At 42.1% G+C, this 26,945-nt stretch overlaps 1 protein-coding gene across 1 annotated transcript in view; it reads left to right on the plus strand.

The window, feature by feature from the left end:
• Positions 1 to 26,945, plus strand: part of LOC118088509 (synaptotagmin-9) — an 89,343-nt gene that overhangs the window by 56,830 nt on the left and 5,568 nt on the right. Inside the window, exons 4-5 of the mRNA XM_060281923.1 lie at positions 24,556 to 24,676; positions 25,495 to 25,666. Of these exons, the coding sequence (XP_060137906.1) occupies positions 24,556 to 24,676; positions 25,495 to 25,666 (293 nt within the window). The remainder of the gene's footprint in view (positions 1 to 24,555; positions 24,677 to 25,494; positions 25,667 to 26,945) is intronic.

Consider the following 26,945-nt stretch of genomic DNA (forward strand, 5'->3'; position numbering starts at 1 on the left):
AAATGACTGGTGAGCTTTACATTGATACCAGAAAAGGTCCTATAAAAGATCATTAAACAGTTGATATGTGAGCACTTACAAAATGATACTGTGATTACAGGTCATGCCAGATGAATCTCATTTCTTTCTTTTTGAAAGATAGCTTAGTGGATCAGGGAAATGCAGCGGATGTAGTGTATCTTGATTTCAGTAAGACTTTGGACAAAGTTCCCCATGATATTCTTGTGGAGAAGCTAGTAAAAGGTGGAATAGACAACGGAACTGTTAGGTGGATTTGTAGCTAGTTGACTGACTGAACCCAAAGAGTGTTCACTAATTCCTTGCCATTCTGTAAAAAAAATGACAAATGGGGCACCACAGGGTTCTGTCCTGGGCCCATTGTTGTTGACATATTATAAATGACTTGGATGAAAGAATTGAGGGTTGTTCATCAAATATGCATATGACATAAAACTGGGAGGGGTAACTACTGGTGCAGAAGACAGAATCAGGATTCAAGATGACCTTAACAGATTGGAGAACAGGGCCAAAACCAACAAAATGAATCTCAGTAGGGACAGAATATATAAGAAATAGATCTAAATTATAGAGTAGCAGTGAGTAGAGCTCCATATATGCAGAGCTACATACATGCAAGAATGAATTTCAATGGGGACAAGTGTAAGACTCTACACTTAGACAGGAGTAACCAGCTGCACAAATATAAGATGAGGGACACCTGGCTTACCAGTAAAGGTAAAGGGACCCCTAACCATTAGGTCCAGTCGCAAACGACTCTGGGGTTGCGGTGCTCACCTCGCTTTACTGGCCGAGGGAGCCAGCGTACAGGGTCATATGGCCAGCATGACTAAGCCGCTTCTGGCAAACCAGAGCAGCGCATGGAAACGCCGTTTACCTTCCCGCCAGAGCGGTACCTATTTATCTACTTGCACTTTGACGTCCTTTTGAACTGCTAGGTGGGCAGAAGCAGGGACCGAGCAACGGGAGCTCACCCCGTCACAGGGATTCGAACCGCCGACCTTCTGATCGGCAGGCCCTAGGCTTTGTGGTTTAGACCACAGCACCACACACGTCCCTTTTTACCAGTAGCACATGTAAAAAGGATTTAGGGGTTTTAGTAGACCACAAGCTTAACATGAGTCAACAGTGTGATGCAGCAGCGGGGGGGGGGGAGCTAATTCTATTCTAGCCTGCCTCAACAGTAGTATAGTGTCCAGATCAAGGGAAGTAATAGTACTCCTCTATTCTGCCTTGGTCAGACCACACCTGGAGTATTGCGTCTTGTTCTGGGTGCCACAATTTAAGAAGAAGAATGACAAGCTGAAACATGTACAGAGCAGGGCAACCAAGATTATCGAAGGTCTTGGAAACCAAGCCTTAGGAGAAATGGTTGAGGGAATTTGGTGTCTTTAGCCTAGAAAAGAGGAGACTGAGAGGCCCAAATATCTTAAGGGCTGCCATATGGATGATGGAGCGAGCTTGTTTTCTCCTGCTCCAGAGGATAGGACCCAAACCAGTGGCTTCAAGATACAAGAAATGAGATTCCAATTAAATCTCAGGAAGAACTTTCTGATAGTAGGACCTGTTCAACAGTGAACGGATTCTCTCAGATGGTAGACTCTCATTCCTTGCAGGTTTTTAAGCAGAGGTTGGATGGCCGTCTGTCATGGATGCTTTAGCTGAGATTCCCGAATTGCAGGGGGTTGACTAGATGGTGCTCAAGGTCCTTTCTAACTCTACAATTCTATGATGCAATTAATTGTCTGTAAGAATTTTTGGAATCCCCAAAGGGAAATACGGGACTAATGCATGTAACCTAAAATCTGCAATGCAAAGAAATCGTGGGAATGTAATCCATTTTGTGTGTTTTTGCACCATTTCCATTCTGCACATAGTGCATCAATGTGCACTAAACTTTGCTGAATATGCGTCCTTGCCCCACTTTTCTGAGACGGCATGAACAGTTGGCAAGAGCAGTGTGAGGGCTGGCTGGAGGCTGTCCTCAGACCAATAATCAAGTGTCACATATGACATTTATTAATACTTTTAAGTTGCATCCTTTTACCTGTCTATATGGCCAAAGCAACCTTTTTTTCAATCCATCTTGGCTGGGACTGATGGCAGCTACATCTGGAGGGCTCCAGGTGGGTGAAGGCTGGACTGGAGCCTCAGGAGTAGGTAGAAAAATCTGTCATATAGATGGCTTGCAGGGGTGGAAAGAAAGACACCTGGTTTTGGCATTCCTTCTTTAATCAAGTATGCAAGGAAGGTTAAACAAGGTCTTGGACCTGTAGGTCTTGTGCAGATAAAAAAGGTTGAGTATCAAGAGATGTAAATTTCACAAGAAAAAAAAAACCCTAACCACAGAGAGAGAGAAAGGAATATAATTGCTCTTCACGCTCCGCACAGAAGAAACACTTTCTGTAGCACCTCGGCTGCTTCACTGCACTATCTGCTCCCCCCGCACACACACCAACTTGTTTTACATTGTGCAATAATTCACATTTTCCAAGCCACCTTTCCAGTTCTGGTTCCTTTTTCTTTTTAGAAACTGACAGGTTTTAAAAATATGTTATGCTAGTTCCTGTTAAGTTGGAATTAAATAATTTGTGCCTGGAGACAGGTGACAGCTTTCTAAAAGGGTTGAAGGTGGCATAAGCAAAGCATCAGGTCTCTCTGGTGCACACACCCAACGGAACTGACAATAGGATTTATTGTATGGTTCATGTAGTCCAGCTGGTGCCCTCCAGCTGTTTTGGAATAGAGCTCCCATTATCCCCAGCCAGCACAATCAGAAGATGGCCAAAGATGGTGCTTCAAAACCTTCAAAAACAAAACCAATATAGATGGTATATTAAACTGGTAAAAATGGCCAAAATGTATAAAGCAGAATCGAAGACCTGTTGGAGATGTAAAGAAAAGGAAGATACCTTTTACCATATGTGGTGAGAATGTAGACATATAAAAAAATTCTGGGAAATGATATACAATGAATTGAAAAAAATGTTTAAAATAACACTTGTAAAAAAGCCAGAAGGTTTTTTGATAGGTATTTTAGGTCAAGAATTACCAAAGGGGAAATGCAAGCTATTTTTTATATGCGACAGCTGCGGCAAGAACATTAATAGCTCAAAATTGGAAGACTGGAGAAATACCAACAAAAGAACAATGGCAAGAAAAATTGATGAACTATGCAGAGTTAGCGAAGTTAACAGACAAATTGCATGAAAAAGATAACAGTGACTTCAGAAAGAAATAGGGAGCTATTTACAATCTACTTGCAGAAACAACAAAAAGAAATGGACTCATTGGCAGGATTTGAATAAACTTTCACAATTTTATTGAGCTTAAACATGGAGGACGATATTGCAACAACACCTAATAGTATATATACATGCAGAATATAACAAACAATGTAACAAATCAGAAGGGGAAGTTGAGGGAAGTCGGGTGGGGAGGGAGAAGGTTGTAAATGTAACGGTAAGTTAGGATTGAATATTGGTAAGTGATATATGGAATTTGCAATCATAAAACTGCAATACATTTTATTTAAAAACAAAAAACAAAAACCTATCTGATAAGAATTGTGTGTATGTACCACTATTCTATCCAACCATTATGCCTCTGTCATTTAGCTGTTTGGGCATGAATTAGGCACTTTTCACAAGCTGGAAAAATGGTTTTATGCTCCCCCTTCGTCACATTCCTAAGTTTGTGTGGGATGCTGGCGGCAAGTGGAAACCTGGGAATGCAAAAGCCTGATTTGTGTGACACTTTTAAACCCCCTTAGAGAGAGGCTTAGCAGTAGTAGGCTACAGGGCTCTAAACTTAAGGGGCTAGAGTCAGTCATGGCTTCCCTGTAAAAAAAAAAAATCTTGGAAAATGCAGCCTGTTAAGGGTATACCATTTTATGGTGTGCTACCTGCACATATTGGCTGTGTGCCATCCAGCCTTTGCACCAATTAGTGACCTGGGTCTGGATTCTGGACTCTGTCTGGAGGAACATTTGAATTAAATTGAATTGAATTAGGTGCATTAAAAGTGGCATCTGGAGCCAACCATCTAGGCTGGATAGTAGGAAGAAAAGAGAATCTAATTTAGTGTTTCAACACACACACACACACACAATTTTAGATTTTATTGGGGGGGGTACTACTGCTGCAGTTTTGTGTAAGCACAATAAAATTCTCTTTTTAAGAGATGTTTTTCTTTCTTTTTTTTAAAGGGTACATATAAAAAATAATCAGTGTTATGAAATTCTCCAGCTGAAGTGGCATTCGAGGCATAATAGAACTATGGAATAATAAAGGTGTGTGATTGGAGGGGTCTCCCCATCCCTAATGGCACGCATTATGACCATATTCCTAGTCTGGGCTTCATGCAATAACATTAGCAACCTGCAAATTTGTAGTAGAGCAGATGACATGGAATGTCCCCACCCCAGTCCAACAGGTGGTTGCTGGAGTCAGACATAGAATCATAGAATCATAGAGTTGGAAGAGACCACAAGGGCCATCCAGTCCAACCCCCTGCCAAGCAGGAAACACCATCAAAGCATTCTTGACATATGGCTGTCAAGCCTCTGCTTAAAGACCTCCAAAGAAGGAGACTCCACCACACTTCTTGGCAGCAAATTCCACTGTCGAACAGCTCTTACTGTCAGGAAGTTCTTCCTAATGTTTAGGTGGAAGCTTCTTTCTTGTAGTTTGAATCCATTGCTCTGTGTCCGCTTCTCTGGAGCAGCAGAAAACAACCTTTCACCCTCCTCTATATGACATCCTTTTATATATTTGAACATGGCTATCATATCACCCCTTAACCTTCTCTTCTCCAGGCTAAACATAGCCAGCTCCCTAAGCCGTTCCTCGTAAGGCATTGTTTCCAGGCCTTTGACCATTTTGGTTGCCCTCCTCTGGACACGTTCCAGCTTGTCAGTATCCTCCTTGAACTGTGGTGCCCAGAACTGGACACAGTACTCCAGGTGAGGTCTGACCAGAGGTCTGACATGTTCATCCTTATTCTCTCCAGGTAAGCACCAGTGTCATTTCTTTTCAGTGTTTCTGCCATCACAGCCGCATCACCACTTTTGCAGTCTCCTCTACATTTCTGATAGCATCCTCCAAATCACTTCGAAGTTGAGAAACAGTAGTTTCCATCTTCTTCTTTTGTGTGACCTCAAGAAACTATCCTCCCATTTTATCTTTGTTCCACAGCTGCTCATGTTTGGCCTGCTTGAGATTAGCTTTACGTTCAACCATAGGGTTTCCAGATTTCAAAAAGTAAAACCCAGGACCCCCCGAAAGTTGTTGAGCTTTTTTAATATGTACACACCTGAAATGTTGCTGGTCCCTCCCACTTTTGCTTCTGCAGCCCCCTGTGTCCTCCCAGAGGGTTGGTGGACCTTTTGAAACAGTGTGGAAGGTGAGGCGGGAGACTCAAGGGGAAAGGGAGATATTCTAAAATTCAACACATCCCTTCCATTCACAGAAGGCTCCACTGAAACAAAGAGCCTTCCATGAGTGGAGGGAAACTATTGGTGAAAACTGTTTATTTCTTTAAACCTTTTAAAATCACATATCATTGCAATTGCCCTCATAAAGCAATGTGCATATTAATTGCAAAATAAGCATAACTCTTGGCACTGAAATATCCCCCCTCCCGTTAACTGCAATGTTTCTGTTACATTCACAACATTCTAGTTTTAAGAGAATCTACAAGTACAGCAGCCAACCCTTGAAATCTTGGTTCTCTGGAATCTTTCCCTAGGATGAGATTATATAAACTTTGTCCTTTTTATATTGGTCAAGCCTTGGAATTGCCTCCAAGCAATTTTATACTTGCTAGTTTACTGTCAAAATGCACAGTATCTCTGATGGAGCGGGGGGGGGGGGTTGGGGGGGAGTAGACCTTCATCTCACTTTTGTTTTGTTTTTTAAACAAGTCAGAGAATATCCCCATCTGTTTCTTTGCAGATGAAACTATAGAGTCTTTCACTAGCCTTGAGAATTCATCTCTCAAAAAATCCCAGTGTTGTTGATGCTGGTTAAATTCATGGAGTCTAATGAGAATTTATTCGTCCCCCTGAATTGCACATACTGTCCTTGTTTGAAATGCCTCAGGCTATTTTTAGCCCTAAATCTACAAGATATCAGAACCATCAGTCATCCTCCAATTGAACAGGGTTTGATCCCTCTCCACCCCCACACCCACCCCGAATTTTTTAGGATTTCATGTCTCTGGGGTATGTAGCCTGTGCTCTTCTAGTTGTTGGTGTTTTTTTTTTTTAAAAAAGTTTTTCTTCCTCTTCTTTTGGAAGCTGTCTCTCTTGAGAGCATAACTGGATTATATTGGAGACATATAATTTAATGTTAGATTAAATTACATCAGTGACGCCTGCAACACCAGTTAGATTCCCCAAACGATTCTGGGAAATGATTTCCCAAATTTCAGGGGGAAAGAAGAGAACTAGAACGTCACATTTACCTCATGCACATTAGCTCAAAATGATAAAGAGATGGAGAAAAAGCAATATTTTGCAGGGTCATGTAAAGCATCTACTTAAAGTATTGCAAGCTCTTTCAAGCACCAATGCCATGGATTACAAATTGATTTTTCATATTTTCCCTCTCCTTACATTTTATCTTTAATAGGTGGCCCGTTTCTTAAAATCTGCTTCTTGCTCTGACTCGCCATTGTGTGCATTCAGTATGAATCAAAACCATGTTGCAAAGGTGTGCATGTGAATAGTGTTACCTTGTGAGCAGGTCTCATCTTGCAGGCCTTTCCCATTGTCAAAATGCTGTCAGCGACTCCCAGCCCAGGAAAGTATAAAGATAAGGGCAGATTTCTTACCGTCCTTTTTATTATTATTCAGTATTCAAAGAGAGAGGCTATAGAACCCAGCCTCTTGGATAATGGCGTTGTCCCGAGTGAATCTTCAACCCCCGTCTCTCCCACTTCCTCATTTGTCACCTCTATGGGTGCTGCTACGTGCCCTCTGTCTTTGAGCTCTTTGTTCTCCTACTTTCAAGGCTCTCTGGCTTTCTAATGACGTGTCAGCCAGGTGTTGCTCTGGCTCTTCCATGATTTCCCAACTTCCCCCTCATCTGCCTCTGAGCTGTGACCTCCCTCAGACCCCTGTTGTAAATCTATACTGTCTTCCTCTTCCTCCTCCCTGGAAGGGTCAGGCTGAGGATGTGGTCTCCACCATTCCTCCTCTGCCCAATTCCTAACACCCATTGAGACACCCTTTGGCAGGACATGAAATCCATTGAAAAGTCTTATATAAATTACCTGGCTCACATATCCTCACTGTTCCATAGAATACCATAGAATCGTATTGAGTTGTAAGGGACCCTGAGGATCATCTAATCCAGGCATACCCAAACTTCGGCCCTCCAGATGTTTTGGACTACAATTCCCTGACCATTGGTCCTTCTAGCTAGGGATCATGGGAGTTGTAGGCCAAAACATCTGGAGGGCCGCAGTTTGGGGATGCCTGATCTAATCTAACCCACTGTAATGCAGGAAAATGCAGCTGTCCATTACAGGGATCAAACCTGCAACCAGGGCCGGCTCTTCGTAGCCCCCCGGTGGCGCAGTGCACCATGGCGCGGGGCTGGTAAGCTGGGCGCCGGCCTGGCAACCAATTGCGCCCTGTGAGGGCGGGGCGGGCGGCGGAGCGATCTCCGCCCCTCAGCACCAGGGGGCGCGATCTGCTCAAGACGGCCCTGCCTGCAACCTTGACATTGTCAGCACCATGCTCTCACCAGCTGAGCTATGCAGCTTCACCCACATTTGCAAAGATGTCTTGTGAAAGCCATAAATAGATAACTCTGCCTGGTCAGGGCGGGGGCACATAATTAATCAGTTAGTTGGTCTCTAAGGTGCTACTGTAAGGAATTTTTTTAATTAATCAGAAAACGTCTTTCTGTGCCTTCCGTTCCTCACAATGAACTTATTTTAGAGAATGGAGCACACAGAATGCTAATTACATTTTATTTGTTGTTGTTTAGTCGTTTAGTCGTGTCCGACTCTTCGTGACCCCATGGACCATAGCACGCCAGGCACTCCTGTCTTGCACTGCCTCCCGCAGTTTGGTCAAACTCATGTTCGTAGCTTCGAGAACACTGTCCAACCATCTTGTCCTCTGTCGTCCCCTTCTCCTAGTGCCCTCAATCTTTCCCAACATCAGGGTCTTTTCCAAGGATTCTTCTCTTCTCATGAGGTGGCCAAAGTATTGGAGCCTCAGCTTCACGATCTGTCCTTCCAGGGAGCACTCAGGGCTGATTTCCTTAAGAATGGATAGGTTTGATCTTCTTGCAGTCCATGGGACTCTCAAGAGTCTCCTCCAGCACCACAATTCAAAAGCATCAATTCTTCGGCGATCAGCCTTCTTTATGGTCCAGCTCTCACTTCCATACATCACTACTGGGAAAACCATAGCTTTAACTATACGGACCTTTGTCGGCAAAGTGATGTCTCTGCTTTTTAAGATGCTGTCTAGGTTTGTCATTGCTTTTCTCCCAAGAAGCAGGCGTCTTTTAATTTCGTGACTGCTGTCACCATCTGCAGTGATCAAGGAGCCCAAGAAAGTAAAATCTCTCACTGCCTCCATTTCTTCCCCTTCTATTTGCCAGGAGGTGATGGGACCAGTGGCCATGATCTTGGTTTTTTTGATGTTGAGCTTCAGACCATATTTTGCGCTCTCCTCTTTCACCCTCATTAAAAGGTTCTTTAATTCCTCCTCGCTTTCTGCCATCAAGGTTGTGTCATCTGCATATCTGAGGTTGTTGATATTTCTTCCGGCAATCTTAATTCCGGCTTGGGATTCATCTAGTCCAGCCTTTCGCATGATGAATTCTGCATATAAGTTAAATAAGCAGGGAGACAATATACAACCTTGTCGTACTCCTTTCCCAATTTTGAACCAATCAGTTGTTCCATATCCAGTTCTAACTGTAGCTTCTTGTCCCACATAGAGATTTCTCAGGAGACAGATGAGGTGATCAGGCACTCCCATTTCTTTAAGAACTTGCCATAGTTTGCTGTGGTCGACACAGTCAAAGGCTTTTGCATAGTCAATGAAGCAGAAGTAGACGTTTTTCTGGAACTCTCTAGCTTTCTCCATAATCCAGCGCATGTTTGCTATTTGGTCTCTGGTTCCTCTGCCCTTTCGAAATCCAGCTTGCACTTCTGGGAGTTCTCGGTCCACATACTGCCTAAGCCTGCCTTGTAGAATTTTAAGCATAACCTTGCTAGCGTGTGAAATGAGCGCAATTGTGCGGTAGTTGGAGCATTCTTTGGCACTGCCCTTCTTTGGAATTGGGATGTAGACTGATCTTCTCCAATCCTCTGGCCATTGCTGAGTTTTCCAAACTTGCTGGTATATTGGGTGTAGCACCTTAACAGCATCATCTTTTAAAATTTTAAATAGTTCAGCTGGAATATCATCACTTCCACTGGCCTTGTTATTAGCAATGCTTTCTAAGGCCCATTTGACTTCACTCTCCAAGATGTCTGGCTCAAGGTCAGCAACCACACTACCTGGGGTGTATGAGACCTCCATATCTTTCTGGTATAATTCCTCTGTGTATTCTTGCCACCTCTTCTTGATGTCTTCTGCTTCTGTTAGGTCCTTACCACTTTTGTCCTTGATTATGGTAATCTTTGTACGAAATGTTCCTTTCATATCTCCAATTTTCTTGAACAGATCTCTGGTTTTCCCCATTCTATTGTTTTCCTCTATTTCTTTGCATTGCTCATTTAAGAAGACCCTCTTGTCTCTCCTTGCTGTTTTTTGGAAATCTGCATTCAGTTTCCTGTATCTTTCCCTATCTCCCTTGCATTTTGCTTGCCTCCTCTCCTCCGCTATTTGTAAGGCCTCGTTGGATAGCCATTTTGCTTTCTTGCATTTCCTTTTCCTTGGGATGGTTTTCGTTGCTGCCTCCTGTATAATGTTACGAGCCTCCATCCATAGTTCTTCAGGCACTCTGTCCACCAAATCTAAATCCTTAAACCTGTTCCTCACTTCCACTGTGTATTCATAAGGGATTTGATTCAGATTGTATCTTACTGGCCCAGTGGTTTTTCCTACTTTCTTCAGTTTAAGCTGGAATTTTGCTATAAGAAGCTGATGATCTGAGTTACAGTCAGCTCCAGGTCTTGTTTTTGCTGACTGTATAGAGCTTCTCCATCTTTGGCTGCAGAGAATATAATCAATCTGATTTCGATGCTGCCCATTTGGTGATATCCATGTGTAGAGTCGTCTCTTGTGTTGTTGGAAGAGAGTGTTTGTGATGACCAGCTTGTTCTCTTGACAGAACTCTATTAGCCTTTGCCCTGCTTCATTTTGAACTCCAAGGCCAAACTTGCCAGTTGTTCCTTTTATCTCTTGATTCCCTACTTTAGCATTCCAATCCCCTGTAATGAGAAGAACATCCTTCTTTGGTGTCATTTCTAGAAGTTGTTGTAGGTCTTCATAGAATTGGTCAATTTCACTTTCTTCAGCACCGGTAGTTGGTGCATAAACTTGGATTACTGTGATGTTAAAAGGTCTGCCTTGGATTCGTATCGAGATCATTCTGTCATTTTTGAGATTGCATCCCATTACAGCTTTTGCCACTCTTTTGTTGACTATGAGGGCCACTCCATTTCTGCTACAGGATTCTTGCCCACAGTAGTAGATATGATAGTCACCCGAACTGAATTCGCCCATTCCCTTCCATTTTAGTTCACTGATGCCCAGGATGTCGATATTTATTCTTGTCATCTCATTTTTGACCACATCCAGCTTACCTCCACTCATGGTTCTTACATTCCAGGTTCCTATGCAATATTTTTCTTTACAGCATCGGACTTTCCTTTCGCTTCCAGGCATATCCGCAACTGAGTGTCCTTTCGGCTTTGGCCCAGCCGCTTCATCAGCTCTGAATCTACTTGTACTTGTCCTCCGCTCTTCCTCAGTAGCATGTTGGATGCCTTCCGACCTGAGGGGCTCATCTTCCAGCGTCATAACTTTTATATGCCTGTTGTCTTTGTCCATGGAGTTTTCTTGGCAGGGATACTGGAGTGGCTTGCCAGTTCCTTCTCCAGGTGGATCACGTTTAGTCAAAACTCTCCACTATGACCTGTCCAACTTGGGTGGCCCTGCATGGCATAGCTCATAGCTTCTCTGAGTTATTCAAGCCCCTTCGCCACGACAGGGCATTGATCCATGAAGGATCAATTTAATTTTATTTAAACAAGCCATAGCTTTGTTTATCCAAAGTTAGTTTTGTTTTACCACTGCTCCTCTCATGCTTTTGTTGTTTGATGAGCAGTGTGATCAAACAAACTATGGTTAGCCAATGGTTCAGAATTCACATGCAACAAACAGCAAGCCAAAGTTAAAACTAGCATGGTTCATAAGACAACAACAAACCATGGCTTCAGATTGTGTGTTGTTGTCAATAAAGAAATCAAGACCAGGGTTTACATATCTCACTAAGCCATGGTTTAATAAACAGCGGTTTAGCCTTATTCACAAGCAAGACCTCTATCATTTCCACAGAGATACTGCTGAAAATAGCTTATGTGGGTGAATTGTACTCATTCCACTTTTAATATGGAGGGCTACTTGCCACATGGATTCTCTGTCCCTCCCAGCAGCCGCTCACTATGAGGAGCAGGAGTTAATTTTTCAGTTTTTCTTGGAACTTGAAGAAGAGTCCTTGTTCCTTTGAAAGAATGGAAGGACAGTCTAAAATAACCCAAAGGGATTTTGATTTGAAATATCTTTGTGATTTGAAATATCTCCATCTTCTAAGAACAAAAATTACTTTCTTGAAGCATCTGGGTATTTATTTCTTGTTTTTCATCATTGGGCTGGTGCAACTGTCTTGTTTTTGTGTAGGAAAAATGACCACTTGCATTTGTATTGTTACAGTATTTGAAATCTTTGTAAGAAATTCTCTCCTAGACAAATGGCAGGCATAACTTGTCACCCCACAAGTGCTTAATCATCCAAGGTCCTTTTATCAGAGAGAAAATGAATCAATCTGGAAAAGAGCTGGATGTTAGGTATTGACAGCTTAATTATAATTATAATAGAGAAAGATACTAAAATGGTAGTTAGAATTTCCCTTTGCCAATCTATTACATATGTTTTCCTAACCACACTTTGCATTCAGAAGCATAAGTATAATCCAGACTTTAATAATAATATTGGAGCCTGTTGTTTGTCTGAAAGAACTAAAGTCTCAAAACTTTATGCTGATTTCCCTAAGGTGCTCAAATTGCTGGCTCCTCTAGAGGTAACCAATAGCAGTCCTAGGCATGTCTACCCAGAAGTAAGTCCAAATAAAGTCAATGATATTTACACCCAGCTAAGTATGAATGTTGTATTCAACAGTGAACTACTAATGAGGTTTCTGTGATAGTTCTCACAACACTGCAGTCTACAGGTACTTACAAAATGGCACATTACTAAATAGCTAGTAAGTGTGTGCTTCAACAGTTGAAAAGAATTGAGATTTTATATCAGGTTGAAAAGAAAAGGGATGGCAACCCACCTCATTTCAAGATATATGCATTTTAACTGCGTGTAGAAGCTGTGTTGCTATCACTGGTATGACATGGTGAATACTTCCTTGCTGTTTATCAAACTACTGCCCAAATCTGAAAAATAAAAAGTTTCCATTGGTGTATTGGAAATTATCCATTGGGCAGGGTGATCTGCTACACAAAAATGGCACATAGTGTAATATAAAATTGCATTCATATGATGCATGTAACAAACATTTTACGAGAAATTTCATTGTACATGCAAACACATTCACTTGATATTAAGATGACTGTTTTTAATGCCTTCAGCAATAAATAGTTGTGCTTTGGGGATATAAGTGTAAACCTATCATAAACCCATTGGTTAAGACTGGTACATTTCGGTTTTCTTTTCTAGCTTTTCATTTGATATGTAACAAAGATGAAAAACCGTCAACGGTGGAGATAGTCCAGATATTGCTGGCAAAAGATACTGAAATGTAGAAGTACGAAACTACATCTGTTAGGGTGTTATGGAAATAGATCTGGCATCACAATTCACACAATCAGTTCTCACCTGGGACTCAGCTACATTGGCAAAGAAAAAGCGCTTTATATGTGTTGTTTGTGCATTCTAACACAGTGACACCAGATGGCGCTTTGGAGTTCCACTTGTGCCAACCCAATTTCTCATACAAAGCTTCTTTGATGTGTCTAGATCCAGCCCTGCTTGAAGCACCTGAAGTGTGTTTTGTGAGGCGCTTGATTGTATGGTCTGCCTTTTTAAAAAACAAAAACCCTTAAAAAAAAAAACCTGAAACTTTCCTTATTATTATTTCTTGTGTGAAAACAACATTTACATGGAAGTAAGTCTGGGCCATTCCAGATTTTTGGGCGGTTTGTTTTTCAGTGCAAACATTGATAAGGCATCAGTAATTTCACCTGAATTGATTTCCCACTGGATCATTTGTAGTCCTTAGTGTGGAGTAATGGGGAAAAATAAGACACTTTGCTGGTTTCAACTAATTCAGTGTGCTGGTGAAAGCCAGAACAAGCACTCCCACATTCAGTGTGGTTTCTCTCCCTCCCCCCCCCCCCACATCCGCAAATCCACTATGGAAGGGTACCAAAAAAACAGCACGGGGGGGGGATCGTTCTAACTGGCAAATAGAAATGCTTGTGCTAACAGAATGATTATATCAGTGGTATGTTGGACTCTACCCACTGCCTTTTCGAAAATATGAAAAGTTTTGAAAAAATGTGAAGACCATTCATTCCAGCTTCAAGTAAATGCTGTTGCTTTTCTGGAGCCGAGGGCAGGTTCTTACAGTACAACACTCTTGTGGATACCCAGGGACAAAGCACACATGCACAGCTGCTGTGTCTTCATGTGTATGTTTTAATGAGAAGGACTGGGATAATAATTAGGGTTGCCAGACTCAATAGAGGACAGGACTTCTGTGCCTTTAATTGCCCTGCTCTCTTTTGAGTCTGGAAACCTTAAAGAGAAACCAGCAGACCCTTTGCTTGGAAATTAAACAAAGGGTCTGCTGGTTTCTCTTTAAGGTTTCCAGACTCAAAAGAGAGCAGGGCAATTAAAGGCACAGAAGTCCTGTCCTCTATTGAGTCTGGCAACCCTAACAATAATAGAAGTGGGTGGTTCATATTTGAGGTGTCACCTGTCATTTTGTATTTAGACAGTCACACTGAAGCACAGAGCAACTGCCCTTTTTTAAGGGTACTTGGGTTATACTCCAAATGTTTACTTAAAAGCTGCTTTTATGTGCATTTTCTTAGGGAAAGTACTGCTGAATTCGGAACCACCTAACCTAGTAGATCTGGAAGACAGAGGCTTTGAATGTAGTGTTGCGTGAAACCTCCTGCTTTAAGGATACACCTTGTTGTAAAAGAAGTTCCTTTAAATATGAGCGTGGTCTCATCCCTGAAACTTGTTTTTAATATTGAGATTTGGTTTATGTAAAATAGGGAAGGCAAGAGAGTTTCTGAGCTAGACCAGATTAAAGGGAATGGCTTTCTAGCCGGAGGGGATGGTTTTAAGGCAGACCATTAGTTGCCGTAATTAACAGCTGCCGTTTATTCCAGAAAATCACCAGTCCTTAGATCACATCTAAAATTGGCATCTTTGTCGCACCCCCCCCCCTCAGCAGGGCTCCTGTGCTTTATTAACAGCTGCATAAAGGATAAAAACTCAGTAGGTGAAGGTTTTCCATTCTACATTTCCATTCTGACATTTCCTGTTTAATATCTGGTTGCCATAAAAGGCATAGAGGAGCTGCTAAGGGGAGAATATGTGTCTTAAGAATGAGTATTCTTTATCATAGGCACCTTAAAATTTTATTTATTTATTAAATTTGGGTTCAGGAAATCTGCTATTACATATACAGCGTAAGAGAAATGCTGTCTCATTCAGCCAATGGCCACATTTGAACATCAAACTGGGCCATCGTTTAGGCCGGGTGTTGTGAATGAATGGGCTCACGCACCCACCCACAACCTCCTTGTCTTCTTACACATCCAAGAGAAAATGAGCTTTCACTTTCAGTTCACCATGTCATCCCAACTGTGGACTATGCTTAAAATTGTTGTTGTTTAGTCGTTTAGTCGTGTCCGACTCTTCGTGACCCCATGGACCATAGCACGCCAGGCACTCCTGTCTTCCACTGCCTCCCGCAGTTTGGTCAAACTGTGGTTAATTTTAACAAGCCAGCTGCTGAAGCCACAGTTTGAAGTTGGGTTGTTGTTGTTAATTAAGCAGGTGGAAGCTTGGCATGCTCTTATCGTGCTAGGCCATTGTTTTAACATGATGCCTGAACACAGCCAGTACTTTTGGACCTACATAAACCTCGTGCTCTGGTCCATGGGGTCACAAAGAGTTGGACACGACTAAACGACTAAGCAACAACAACAAACCTCTTTAATAGCAGTTGGATGATCTTTAACTACTCCCATCATTTTCATCATTACAAGAAATCTGATTTTGTTGTTGCACAACAGGATTTTGCACTTAGCAGACACATAGGTCATTGCAGTCATTCATGATAATGAACCCTTTGAGAGTTTTAGCAAAGTTTCGTATTAAATGTCACCAACTCTAGGTGAATGTTTCTTCTCACTGAGAATTTCTGGATTACAGGTATAATCTCTTTCACTATTTTGATTCATTATACATTTAAGCACAGACCTTTCCTTACAGAATTCAGAATCTGCAAAGGCTAAGGCAGTGTCTACTTCATTTCCCACTAGACAAATATTTGACCACTGGCAGACATCCTGCATAACAGAACTACTTTGTTGGGTACTTCCCAAAGTGTTTAGCTTTGCTTGCTAAATTAGATCACTCTCTAGGGCACTTTTTAAAAAATCAATGCAAACTACCTCATCCTAATTGCCCTATTTTTCTCAATCCATCCCCCCCTTTAAAATCCACATCATTGCACAGTGTTTCTTCATATTGGAGCTGGTACCCTCAATGGCATGACACTGTATTTTTTGGTGCCTTATTTATCTTATTGCCTTATCCTTTTTTTGTAAAATGCTTTGAGGCTTTTTCTACAATCAAGGGGTATATCAATTTCATGAAAAAAAGTGATGAGGAACCAGGATGTTGAAGCTGGTTATGCTTATGTTAGTAATAAGCTAAGAGCAGGCTTACGTTTCTGCGCTCTGCCTCTCATCTAGTTAATCTGGTTAGTCCAATAAAGGGTAACTCTGTTTCTGTTCAGATTTCAATTTTCTGCTACCTCTTAATGCTTCAGACTGTTGATTACATTTTAGTATCATCCTGGTAGGCTTCTCAAATATATCCACAACCTTTAGCCTAGTAACCCAAACCATCCACTGAGTATCATTGCTAATGTAATAGTCTCTTTAATTCTAAATGCTCTGTTTCAGAATACTGAAATGTTTTCTCTATAGGCCATTGAAGCCTATTACGGAAAAGTAAACGAAGTCCTGAATGAAATTGTGTGACTGTGATTAAGAGCGTGTTATTTTAAGGCGAGCGCTGCGGATAAAATGAATGTGACATTTTATTATGTGTATAGTGTCACGAAAGCTTTGTCGCGGAGTGCCATTGTATAGGCTTTTGTTTTAGCGCTAATGCTCCCCCCCCTTTTCCACACAGATCCAGTACCTGAAGTACAAGTCGGAAACCATTTTCTTACAAGCAGTCCCAGTGAAGGCTGGTCCATTTAGTGTGAATGGGGCAGTGGGGCACACCAACCAAAAGGGCTTTTAAGGAATCCAGCTTAGCCTGAGGAAGGCGAGAGGATTGCTGGCGCGTATCTCAGTCTGCCCTCACCCCATACCTGCCAGGTCTCCCGCTGAAAAATGCAGGAACAGCAGCAGCGCAGCAGCAGCGCAGCAGCGGAAGTTGCGTAGAAGCAACTTCTGGGGCCCCTCTGCCCATGTGTGGGCACCAGAAATAGGGCAGAGCGACACCGGAAGTCACTTCTACACATGCCCACCGCCATGCGGCCACCACGAAAATGGCCGCCGGGCATGCGTAGAAGCGACTTCCGGTGCCGCTCTGCCCTATTTCCGGTGCCCACACATGGGCAGAGCAGCACCCAAAATGGAGGCTCCCTGGCAGGTAGGAAATCCAGGGGATTTCCGGGATTTTTCTCCATTCGGGAAAACAGCAGGAAACAGATTAAAATCTGGGGGTTTCCGCAAAAAACGGGATACTTGGCAGCTAAGCCTCAACCCCTTATTTCCAAACAGAGCAGAGGTTAGCACTGCTTGCCAGCTCTCTTCTCCTGGGCCTCAGCATTGTCGTTGTTGAACTGAGTGGGGAGGAGGGGAGGGTGGGGACAAAACTAGAACTGGTTGTCTTTGCCTGTCAGTGGCTCTGGATCCACCTGGATCCCTACCAGTCCCAATGGGCACCAGCCACCACTGCCATTTATTTTACATACGAGTAAATGGCCTCAAGATGACTATCTTAGTTAAGGATGGTAGCCTACCAGCATGGTGCCTGGCAGCATTCAACATTATGTTGCAGTCACATGTTCAGGGATCCCAGAGATTTGCAAAGCTGCAATGCAACATGTGATCACAACACCTTTAAAAACAATCACATTTCAATCTGTCTTGCATTCATCTAAATAGATTTACCACTGGGGTATTTTTGAAGAGAGTTCTGCACTTACAAACACCTTATGAGCTCCTCAAAGCCGTTCCTTTACTAGATTTGGATTTTCTTTTTCTTTTTTAAGTCATAAAAGCCTACCTTACGTAAGCCTAATAATGTTTACAAAAGTTTCTTGTACAGCTTGGTAAAGATCTCTCTTAGCACTTGCTTTTGACGCTGAGCTTCTATCCCTTTCAATATGATCTGATTAGAAGTAGACTCTCATAGACAGTGCAGGAAATGAGTAGACTGGCTTGTTCACCGCAGCTGGTAACACAGGAGAGGCTTTTCATTGCTAAGGAAAGGTGAAAGGCAGTCAAGAGCCATACTTACTTCCAATGTTTCATTCAGGTATAGCAACATCACTGTGCCAGCAGAGCTTCTCCTTCCTCTCCCTTTGGCGGTCCATTAGATGGGATTTAGTCAAGACTGACTGTTCTGTCTCCCCCCCAGCCCCCTTTCCTCTCTCTGAGAATTATGAGGCCTGTGCACTTGTCCATCTCCTTTTTCAGCTTGGATAATTGAGACGTGCTGTGTGGAAGAATCTTTAATTTATTAAGATTTCACAATTCATATGCCATCTAGGACACAGGGGAGACTTAGCGTATTTTTCCGTGTATTGGACAAGGTTTTTTGACTCAAAAATCATGTCAAAATGTGGGGTCATCCAGTACATAGATAGTGGCATGAGGGGGGAGGAGCGGTGCACCGCCAGCCAGCCAGTAGGTGGGAGCGCGGCTTCCCCCGATGCCGCAGTGAGCGAGGAGGGATCTGGGGGGTGTTTCCTGCCCACAGCTGCATGGGGGAAGAGAAGCTGCACACCGCCAGCCAGCTCGTTGGTGGGAACACAACTTCCCCCAATGCTGCTGCGCACGGCAGGTGCTCCCTGGGTCGTTTCCCGCACATGGCGGCATCGGTTGCACTCCCACCAACCAGGTGGCTGGCAGCAGCAGGAGCACAACTTCCCCTGCACGCGGGAAATGATCTAGGGAGTGTTTCCTGCCCACAGCTGCGTGAGAGGAGAGGCTCAACAACTGTGGGCCATCTCCCCTCATTTTCTTAAAATTGGGTCCCCCAAAAGGGGGGGGGGTTCCTTATACATGAGGGCGTTTTATAGACAGAAGAATATGGTAAATATTCTCCCTGGTGCTGGTGATGAAAGGAGGAGGCGCTGCCAAAAGAGCTGCACCAGTGTAAGATTTCAAAGGACCAGATACTCTCACTGTTTGTTTATAGCACCCAGTGAAGTCTTCCTGCTCCCATAAGAACGTCCACTTACACAGCAGAATTCCTGCATCCCCGCAGGCTCGCCAAATATTTTCTGGGGATTCTCCCAGGTTTCCAGAGTGGATTTGCAGAGAAACATGGGAGGCATACCTGAAGGAGCGTCTCCACCCCCATCGTTCTGCCTGGACACTGAGGTCCAGTGCCGAGGGCCTTCTGGCGGTTCCCTCATTGCGAGAAGCCAAGTTGCAGGGAACCAGGCAGAGGGCCTTCTCGGTAGTGGCACCCGCCCTGTGGAACGCCCTCCCATCAGATGTCAAAGAGAAAAACAGCTACCAGATTTTTAGAAGACATCTGGAGGCAGCCCTGTTTAGAGAGGCTTTTAATCTTTTAATCAATTATTTTATTCTTCTGTTGGAAGCCACCCAGAGTGGCTGGGGAAACCCAGCCAGATGGGCGGGTATAAATAATAAACTATTATTATTATTATTATTATTATTATTATTATTGAATTGTCTGCATATAAATCCATAAGTCTTGTCTTAATGGAGATGAGACCCAAAAGATGTGAATTCTTGGTTGGTGAAAGTCCTATACTCAAGACCTTTGAGCATCGTCTTACAGTCAAGAGCAGTGAAGTCAGAGGGAAGCTGAACCTCCGCACCCCTTCTTGCTTCCATGCTTCTTCCTATGCACTCTTTTGTGCATGCTGACGCACACAATACAGCCCCTCAGAGTGTGCTGCTGGTGACTCTCCCTTCTTCTTGCTCCTTCAGCTTCTGTGTGGATTGGGAATTGGAATTAGGGCAGGGAAGTCTCTGTTATCCTCAGGGCACTTGCACCCTAAGGGCTTATTTTAGTTATTCATTGAAGGTTGGTTACATCTAAAACCATGCTTAGGCTGGCTTGTGCCCAGCATGTACTGAAGCCTGAAAATAATTGGAAATGAGAAGGTGCAAAATAATAAAGATCGCATCTTTATTATTATTTTTTTCCCACCACAGTAAATTGCCATGATCCCTTTGGTCCACTATTTCCCAGCATTTTTCCCAAACAGGTCAGCATGGGGTAGAGGTACTTGTGCTACACAGTCGCTTTGGGCTATATGAAAAACACGCAGTGTGATTTATCAAATTTGCTGATGTTTGTCACATCATTCCTTTGTATTTCAGTTTTAGTAAAGTTTGCCAGGAGCTGTAATAGATGCGAGCAGTACATGCCAAACAGTGGGTAATCCTCTAAGGATTCAATCCGAGCCTCTGTTTGATTTGTAAAGCTGGCTTTTGAGCATAGGTGCACAACATGTTCTCCAAACCGACAACATATTGCCTATGGCAAAATTTGAATTGCACATCTGAAGCTGTACTGAGCCCCTGTGTTTATCACTGCCATACTGTTTCAACGTCTCATATTTTTTAAGGCTCTAAGGCAGAGATTCAAACCGTGAGTTTGATTTCTCCTTTTAGCTCTTCTTTTGTGCTTTTCTGGTCATGGATCTTATTTTCATTTTAGATAGCTTCAGCGATGAAGTGAGTTTTGTCTGGAACACTGTGCATTAAGTTGTCTAGGTTGCCCTAAGTTGTGCTAATAGAGGCAGATACTCTACAATGGAATTCAGGCACACCAAACTAGTCAATTTCACACTTACTAAGCAAGTGCTTCCACAGGACACTCTAGCATGAGAACATAAGAAGAATCTGCTGGATCAGACCAATGGTCCATCTATTCCACCATCCTGTTCTCACAGTGGTCCTCCTGATGCCTGTGGGAAACTTGCAAAGTGGGCAGAAGCGCAACTCTGCCCACCTGCCATTCCCAGCAACTCAAGGGCATACTGCCTATTTCTAGGACTTTAAAATCATTGATTGGTCCAGAACTGCATAGGGGCGATAGCATACAAACAGCCAGCGACTCCCCAAACCTGTGGGTGTGTGCAATAGGGGACACATCACCTGGGCTACTAGCTGACAGACGAGTGTAGTGTAGGGCATTTTATTATTTAGCAAGAAAATAAATAAATGATGAACATCCTTCTCACCCAGAAAGAGTTTAAACACTTACAAGTAGAAGAAGATATTCGTCACCTCTGGAGGTGGGAATTCAGTCTCACAGCAAGTAGCTGTGGGTTCTTGTCAACTTCTCTTGTCTTGCACAAATCATGACATTAAACTTCAATCTCTGATTGGTCAGGGACCTCTAAATGGGCATCGCCCCTTTCCTGGAGGGGTGTGTGTTAATAATTAATTCAATTTTTGCAACAAAGAACCAAAACCCCTGACCATTCCTTGTTTTCTTTCCTACTGCCTTGTTGATTCATCTCTGATCTCCGGGCGTCTCCTGGTTTCCCCCTAAAAATAGGTACTTATTCTGAATAGTGTCCCCTGATGTGCTGACTTTTCTTGCCTTCCAATTTCAGTTCTGCATTCTGTGTTCCCATCCTGTTATCCTTAACATATGTACCCCAAACGTAGTAGATGATGATTAATTAAATTCATTAGTCACCTTTTTTTTTGCCACAGTTGTGCAAAGCGACTTAACAATATTTTAAGCAAAAAACAAAACAAAACCCAGTATTAAAACCAGCATTATATTTCCCCCTCTTGAAAACCTTTTCCTAGGCCAGCATATGTTTATATACTGAAACGTGTCTTTGCCAAAATGGTAAATCTAACCATCACAGCTAGTAGATGTTGAGAGCCAGGTCCTCCATAAATTTGTATAATCCTTTTAAAGCTAGCCATGTTGGTGGCGCTCATTGCCTGGTGTGGGAGCAAGTTCCATAGTTGAACTAGATACTGCATGAAGAAGCAGCTCTTTATCTGTCCTGACTCTTCTGACATTCAGCTTCATTGAATGTGCCTGAGTTCTAGTGTTATGAGAGAGGGGGGAAAGAAAACTTTAATTTATCCACTTTAAGCACACCATACATAATTTTATACCCCTCTATCTTATTCACCTTTTTTCCTAAACTGAAAATCCTTGAATATTGTAACCTTCTCTCCTTGGGGAGTTGTTCAAGACCCTTGCTCATTTGGGTTGCCAATGTGGTATAGTGGTTAAGAGCGGTAGACTCGTAATCTGGGGAACCGGGTTCGCATCTCCGCTCTTCCACATGCAGCTGCTGGGTGACCTTGGGCTATTCGCACTTCTTTGAAGTCTCTCAGCCCCACCCACCTCACAGAGTGTTTGTTGTGGGAGAGGAAGGGAAAGGAGAATGTTATCCGCTTTGAGACTCCTTCAGGTAGTAATAAAGCGGGATATCAAATCCAAACTCTTCTTTTCTGAACTTTTTCCAACTCTACAATATCCTCTTTGAGTTAAGGCAGTTAGTTAGCTATCTGCTATGAGCTATGACCTTGAAGGTCTCATTCCTAGTCACCTACCACCAGATCAGAACCACATGTGAATTATTATTTTTTTACCCCAATGTGCTTCACTTACCCTGTTTACATTGAACTGCACTTGCCATGTTACCACCCATTCATTCAGTTTTGGCGGGGTCCTTTTGGAGTTCTCCAAACTCTCTTTTTGTTTTAATGACCTTGAACAATTTTGTACCATCAGCAAACAGGGCCACCTCACTGCACACCCCTAAACCTATATCATTTATGAACTAATTAAAAACACAGGCCCCAGTACCAATTTCTTGGGGAACTTCATATTTGCGTATCTCTCCATTTGGAAAACCTTTCACTTATTCCTCTCTGCTTAACTGCTGCATAACCCATTTCTAATCCACAAAATGAGCTCTCCTCTTATTCCATGACTGCTAAACTTACTCAAGCGTCTTTAGTGAGGTACTTTGTTGAAAGCTTTTTGAAAGTCAAAGTATGTCATTTGGCTCAACTCAGGCTATATGCTTGTTGACACTCTCAAAGACCTACTAGGTTTGTGAAACAAGATTTGTCCTTGCAGAAGCCCTGCTGACTCTATTTCAGCAAGTCTTGTTCTTCTAAATGCTTGGATATTTTTGTCTTTAACAATACCATCCAATGTCAATACTGAACCTTGATCACCAGAGGGTCACCACTATCCTCATTGTAGCAGGCATTTCTGATGGAGAAGTTTACATTGATTAGTGAGTCTGATCTTATCATAGCATATGTAATTCTAAAAGGATTGTGTTCTTACCTTGCTTTCATTACAGAAATAATGCAAAATAAATGGAACTGCTGTTAATGAAAATATAAGCTTTGGAGACCAATTACGTGAAATCTCAAATAAAGATTTAAGTACAGTATTGAAATTGAAGAGGCAGGCCTTTCAAATTTTCTACTCTAGTTAATATGATTTCTTCAGGTAAATTTGCTTGAAGCGTTAAGAACATGCCTGTTTTGCTACAAATCATTATTTCAATTTGATGCAAAATGTCATGGAGATTTCTAGTTTCAAGATCACATATTAGTATGACTCCATGGAAAAGTACACAGTAAGCTTTGTGCTTTCTGGTGTTTTCAAATTCAATTATAATCAAACAGCTCTAAAAAGAGACTTCTTTCCTAGTGTAGATTTTTATTACCAAATGGGAAAGATTCTTATGATTCAAAGAATACAAATGTGAAATTATACTTAAAATAAAATGTCTCCTAGTGTTCCCAGGGCAGCCTTTCTTCTCCATTTGCATATCTGCTTGGCAGGAGTGGTTGGTTATTGGGGCACAGATAATAATAACTTCCTTCTAGCAGGCAGCTATGCTAACAGGAAGTGAGGGATGAAATGTGAGAAACCTGAGGAACTTCCTGCAATGCCTCAGGAACTCTTGAAATGGTTCAGAGCAACCTCCAACCTTGTTCCCTCATTTGGTGAATCATTCTCCTTATGCAATTATTCGGCTGAATGCCACCCAGTACCTCACAAAATATTGCCTCTGAAGGTGAAGATTTCGTTTAACTGTACTTCATACCATCCTTTATACTAATAATTAATCCTTCCCGGGTGGCCCCTTCTGTAGCTGAAAGCACAAGCCATACATGAGAGCAAGGTACAGAAGTGCAGAAAAACTTGAGAAAACAAATTAGGAAGGTAAATACACAGAAAGCCCAGCAAGGACATAGCATGCTCAGTGGCCATGGAATGTTGCCTGGCTTCGAGGAAAAAACAATGTACATGTCACATCTGTTCAAAAATAATAGCTGGAATGTATTACGGCAGTAACAACACAAACATTTTAATGTATGATAGCATCAGAAAAGTGACGTGCAGAAGTAGTTCGTTGCTGACTTCTAAATTCTGGTATCCTGCCATGGTACTATTTGAGGTACAAGGACAGACAATGCCAGGGTGGATCTACACAGAGGAAAAAACCCTGCTATAAATAAGTCAGAAATTAATTCATTATAACAAAAGAAAAAAAGCTATGTAAAAATCGCATAGAACTTTTATTTTGCTCTCTGGCGCTTTCTGGTGTTGCATGTTTATAATGCATCCATATATATATATATATATATATATATATATATATATATATATATTCTCTCTCTCTCTCTCTCTCTCTCTCTCTCACGTAGCTGAGTCCCCAGAATGAAAAGTGGGCACAAATAATGTGCTTGCTTTAGATCCATATTATAGCATGGCAAACATAAATTTATTTTGGATATTTTAACTGATGCAAAGAGACATTTTCAATACTGTTCTAAATGTATTTTATTGTCTTATAGGACAAAGTGGATCTTGGCGAGTTGATGTTTTCACTTTGCTATCTTCCAACTGCTGGTAGACTAACTATTACTATAATAAAAGCTAGAAATTTGAAGGCCATGGACATAACAGGAGCATCAGGTAGGAATGTTTTTTTCATTCCAGTTTTAATGTACTGTTTAGAAAGCAATCATACAAGTTTAACATATGCCCATCCTAGCATTTCCTTTCCTTTCTATAAATGCAGTAGTTTGTTAGAGGGGAAAAGTAAACTTGGTCCTCAACCACTTCATCAGTATTTTTCTGAACTGAGGTAGTGGAGTATCCCAGAGGCACATTCCTTGCAAAAATGTGCAAGGGGTCTGCAGTGATCCTCTTTTAAAACATTGTCAGCAGTCGTTTGTTACACAATTAATCAAAAGTATAGCCAGGCACCAGGAATAAAAGAACTCTGCAGAGTAGAAACACATCCCAAACAGACCTGACATTTGCAGGTAAGACACACACTCCACCCTTTATCAAACTACATGGCTATTTTAATTGGGGTGGAAAAACCATCCCAGTTTATTTCCAATGCTTCTTGCAAGCATTTGAGTTGGAGGGGCCACACACTGTCATCATATGTACTGAAGAAGGGTTTTGACTATCTCATTTTGGGTTGTGGGTGTGACATATTTTATTGCATATTTCTAGTCCTTTAACAAATTCTGTATTTCAGATCAACTCTAGTTTATAAATGGAGATCCTATTGGGGTATAAATCTTCCCCCATGAATGAATAGTGTCAGCTAAGACACAATGGAGAGCGAGGTTATTAATTGTAGAACATTACTTTTATTTAAAATACAGATGACAAGATTATAAGGAAAAGGTATCAGAGAAACAAATTTGGTGCATTATTGCTTTAAACTTGTGATTATTTTGAAACAAACCAGTATGTTTGTTATATCCTTCACACAGATCCGTACGTGAAGGTTTCACTAATGTGTGAAGGGAGACGATTGAAGAAGAGGAAGACTTCCACTAAGAGGAACACCCTTAATCCTGTTTATAATGAAGCCATAGTCTTTGATGTCCCTCCAGAAAACATTGACCAAATTAACTTGTTTATAGCCGTTATGGATTATGACCGGTGAGATATCTGGACATCTCTTCAGACTAGTGATCTAATCGAATCTAATGGCAGTAGTTGGTTTTGTCTTCTCACTGAGATCTCTTTAAACTGCCAGAGCGGAGAAACCAGATCTCCCTTTGACAAAAGAGCTGGGGATGAATGAATGACAGCAGGGAAATGGATTTGGGTGGACTTAGAATGAGTGATGGACAGAGAGTGTAGGCAGTGCCAGATTTACGTATAAGCTAAACAAGCTACAGCTTAGGGCCCCACTCTCATGGGGCCCCCAAAAAAATTAAAGAAAAAAAACCTGGATGTACATTTCCAAAATATAATATACTTCTTTTTCATTGTATTTCAGTTCAACAATTACTTTGATAAAATACACATTTTGTTATGTGCAAATGGCTTTAGATACCTATTAGGTCTGACCAAACTGCGGGAGGCAGTGGAAGACAGGAGTGCCTGGCCTGCTCTGGTCCATGGGGTCACAAAGATTCGGACATGACTAAACAACAAACAACAACAATATATTCAACACAAAACAGCGGCAATTTGTTGTTGACAAAGGACAGCTGGACATATAAAGGGCCCCATTACCCTCAGTAGCTTAGGACCTCATCAAACCTAAATCCGGCCCTGAGTGTAGGTTGGAAAAAGACAGTGTGGCTGTGAGAGTTAGAGAGACCAAAGGAGAAATAGGATGAGGGAGATATTAAATTATATATTTAAAAGAATTAGGATAGTTTAAGATAGCCATGATAAGTCAGGAAACTGGAACTATTCAAATTCTGTATATATAAAGACTGCTTGTTCTGCATGTTATGTTCCTTAATTCACATCTGGGTGGATTCTCAGATAAATATGTTTCAGCCCATGCATTTGGTGTACGTTTAACTTGAGGCAATATATAAACGGAGAGTCCTACTGCTCTCTATAAGCCAGTAGGTGATCGCAGCAGGTATTTTGAGAGAGATCTGGACTCAGTAGAGCAGCTGTGGAACTGACTTTAGTGACCATTTGGGGACAGACCCTTGTGAGGGACTGTCGGGAGTGTCACACTCCCCAACTCCTCCTTTAAGCACTGGAGTGCTTAAAAATATTGGAGTTTCGGACCAGTTAAGAGAGGTGATAGCCTAAGGACTTGTACACATCATAGGCTGTACTCCACATCTGCTCATTGGTGAGATCTCCAAGGCTTTATGAAGTGGAAAATCAGTTAACATTGGGCAAGTCTTATTTCTCCTCATTTGCCTCAATTTGTGTGTGCTTTTTGCCTCATGTGATGGGGAACCTT

The sequence above is a fragment of the Zootoca vivipara genome, chromosome 1, assembly GCF_963506605.1.
Source record: "Zootoca vivipara chromosome 1, rZooViv1.1, whole genome shotgun sequence".
Lineage (NCBI taxonomy): Eukaryota > Metazoa > Chordata > Lepidosauria > Squamata > Lacertidae > Zootoca > Zootoca vivipara.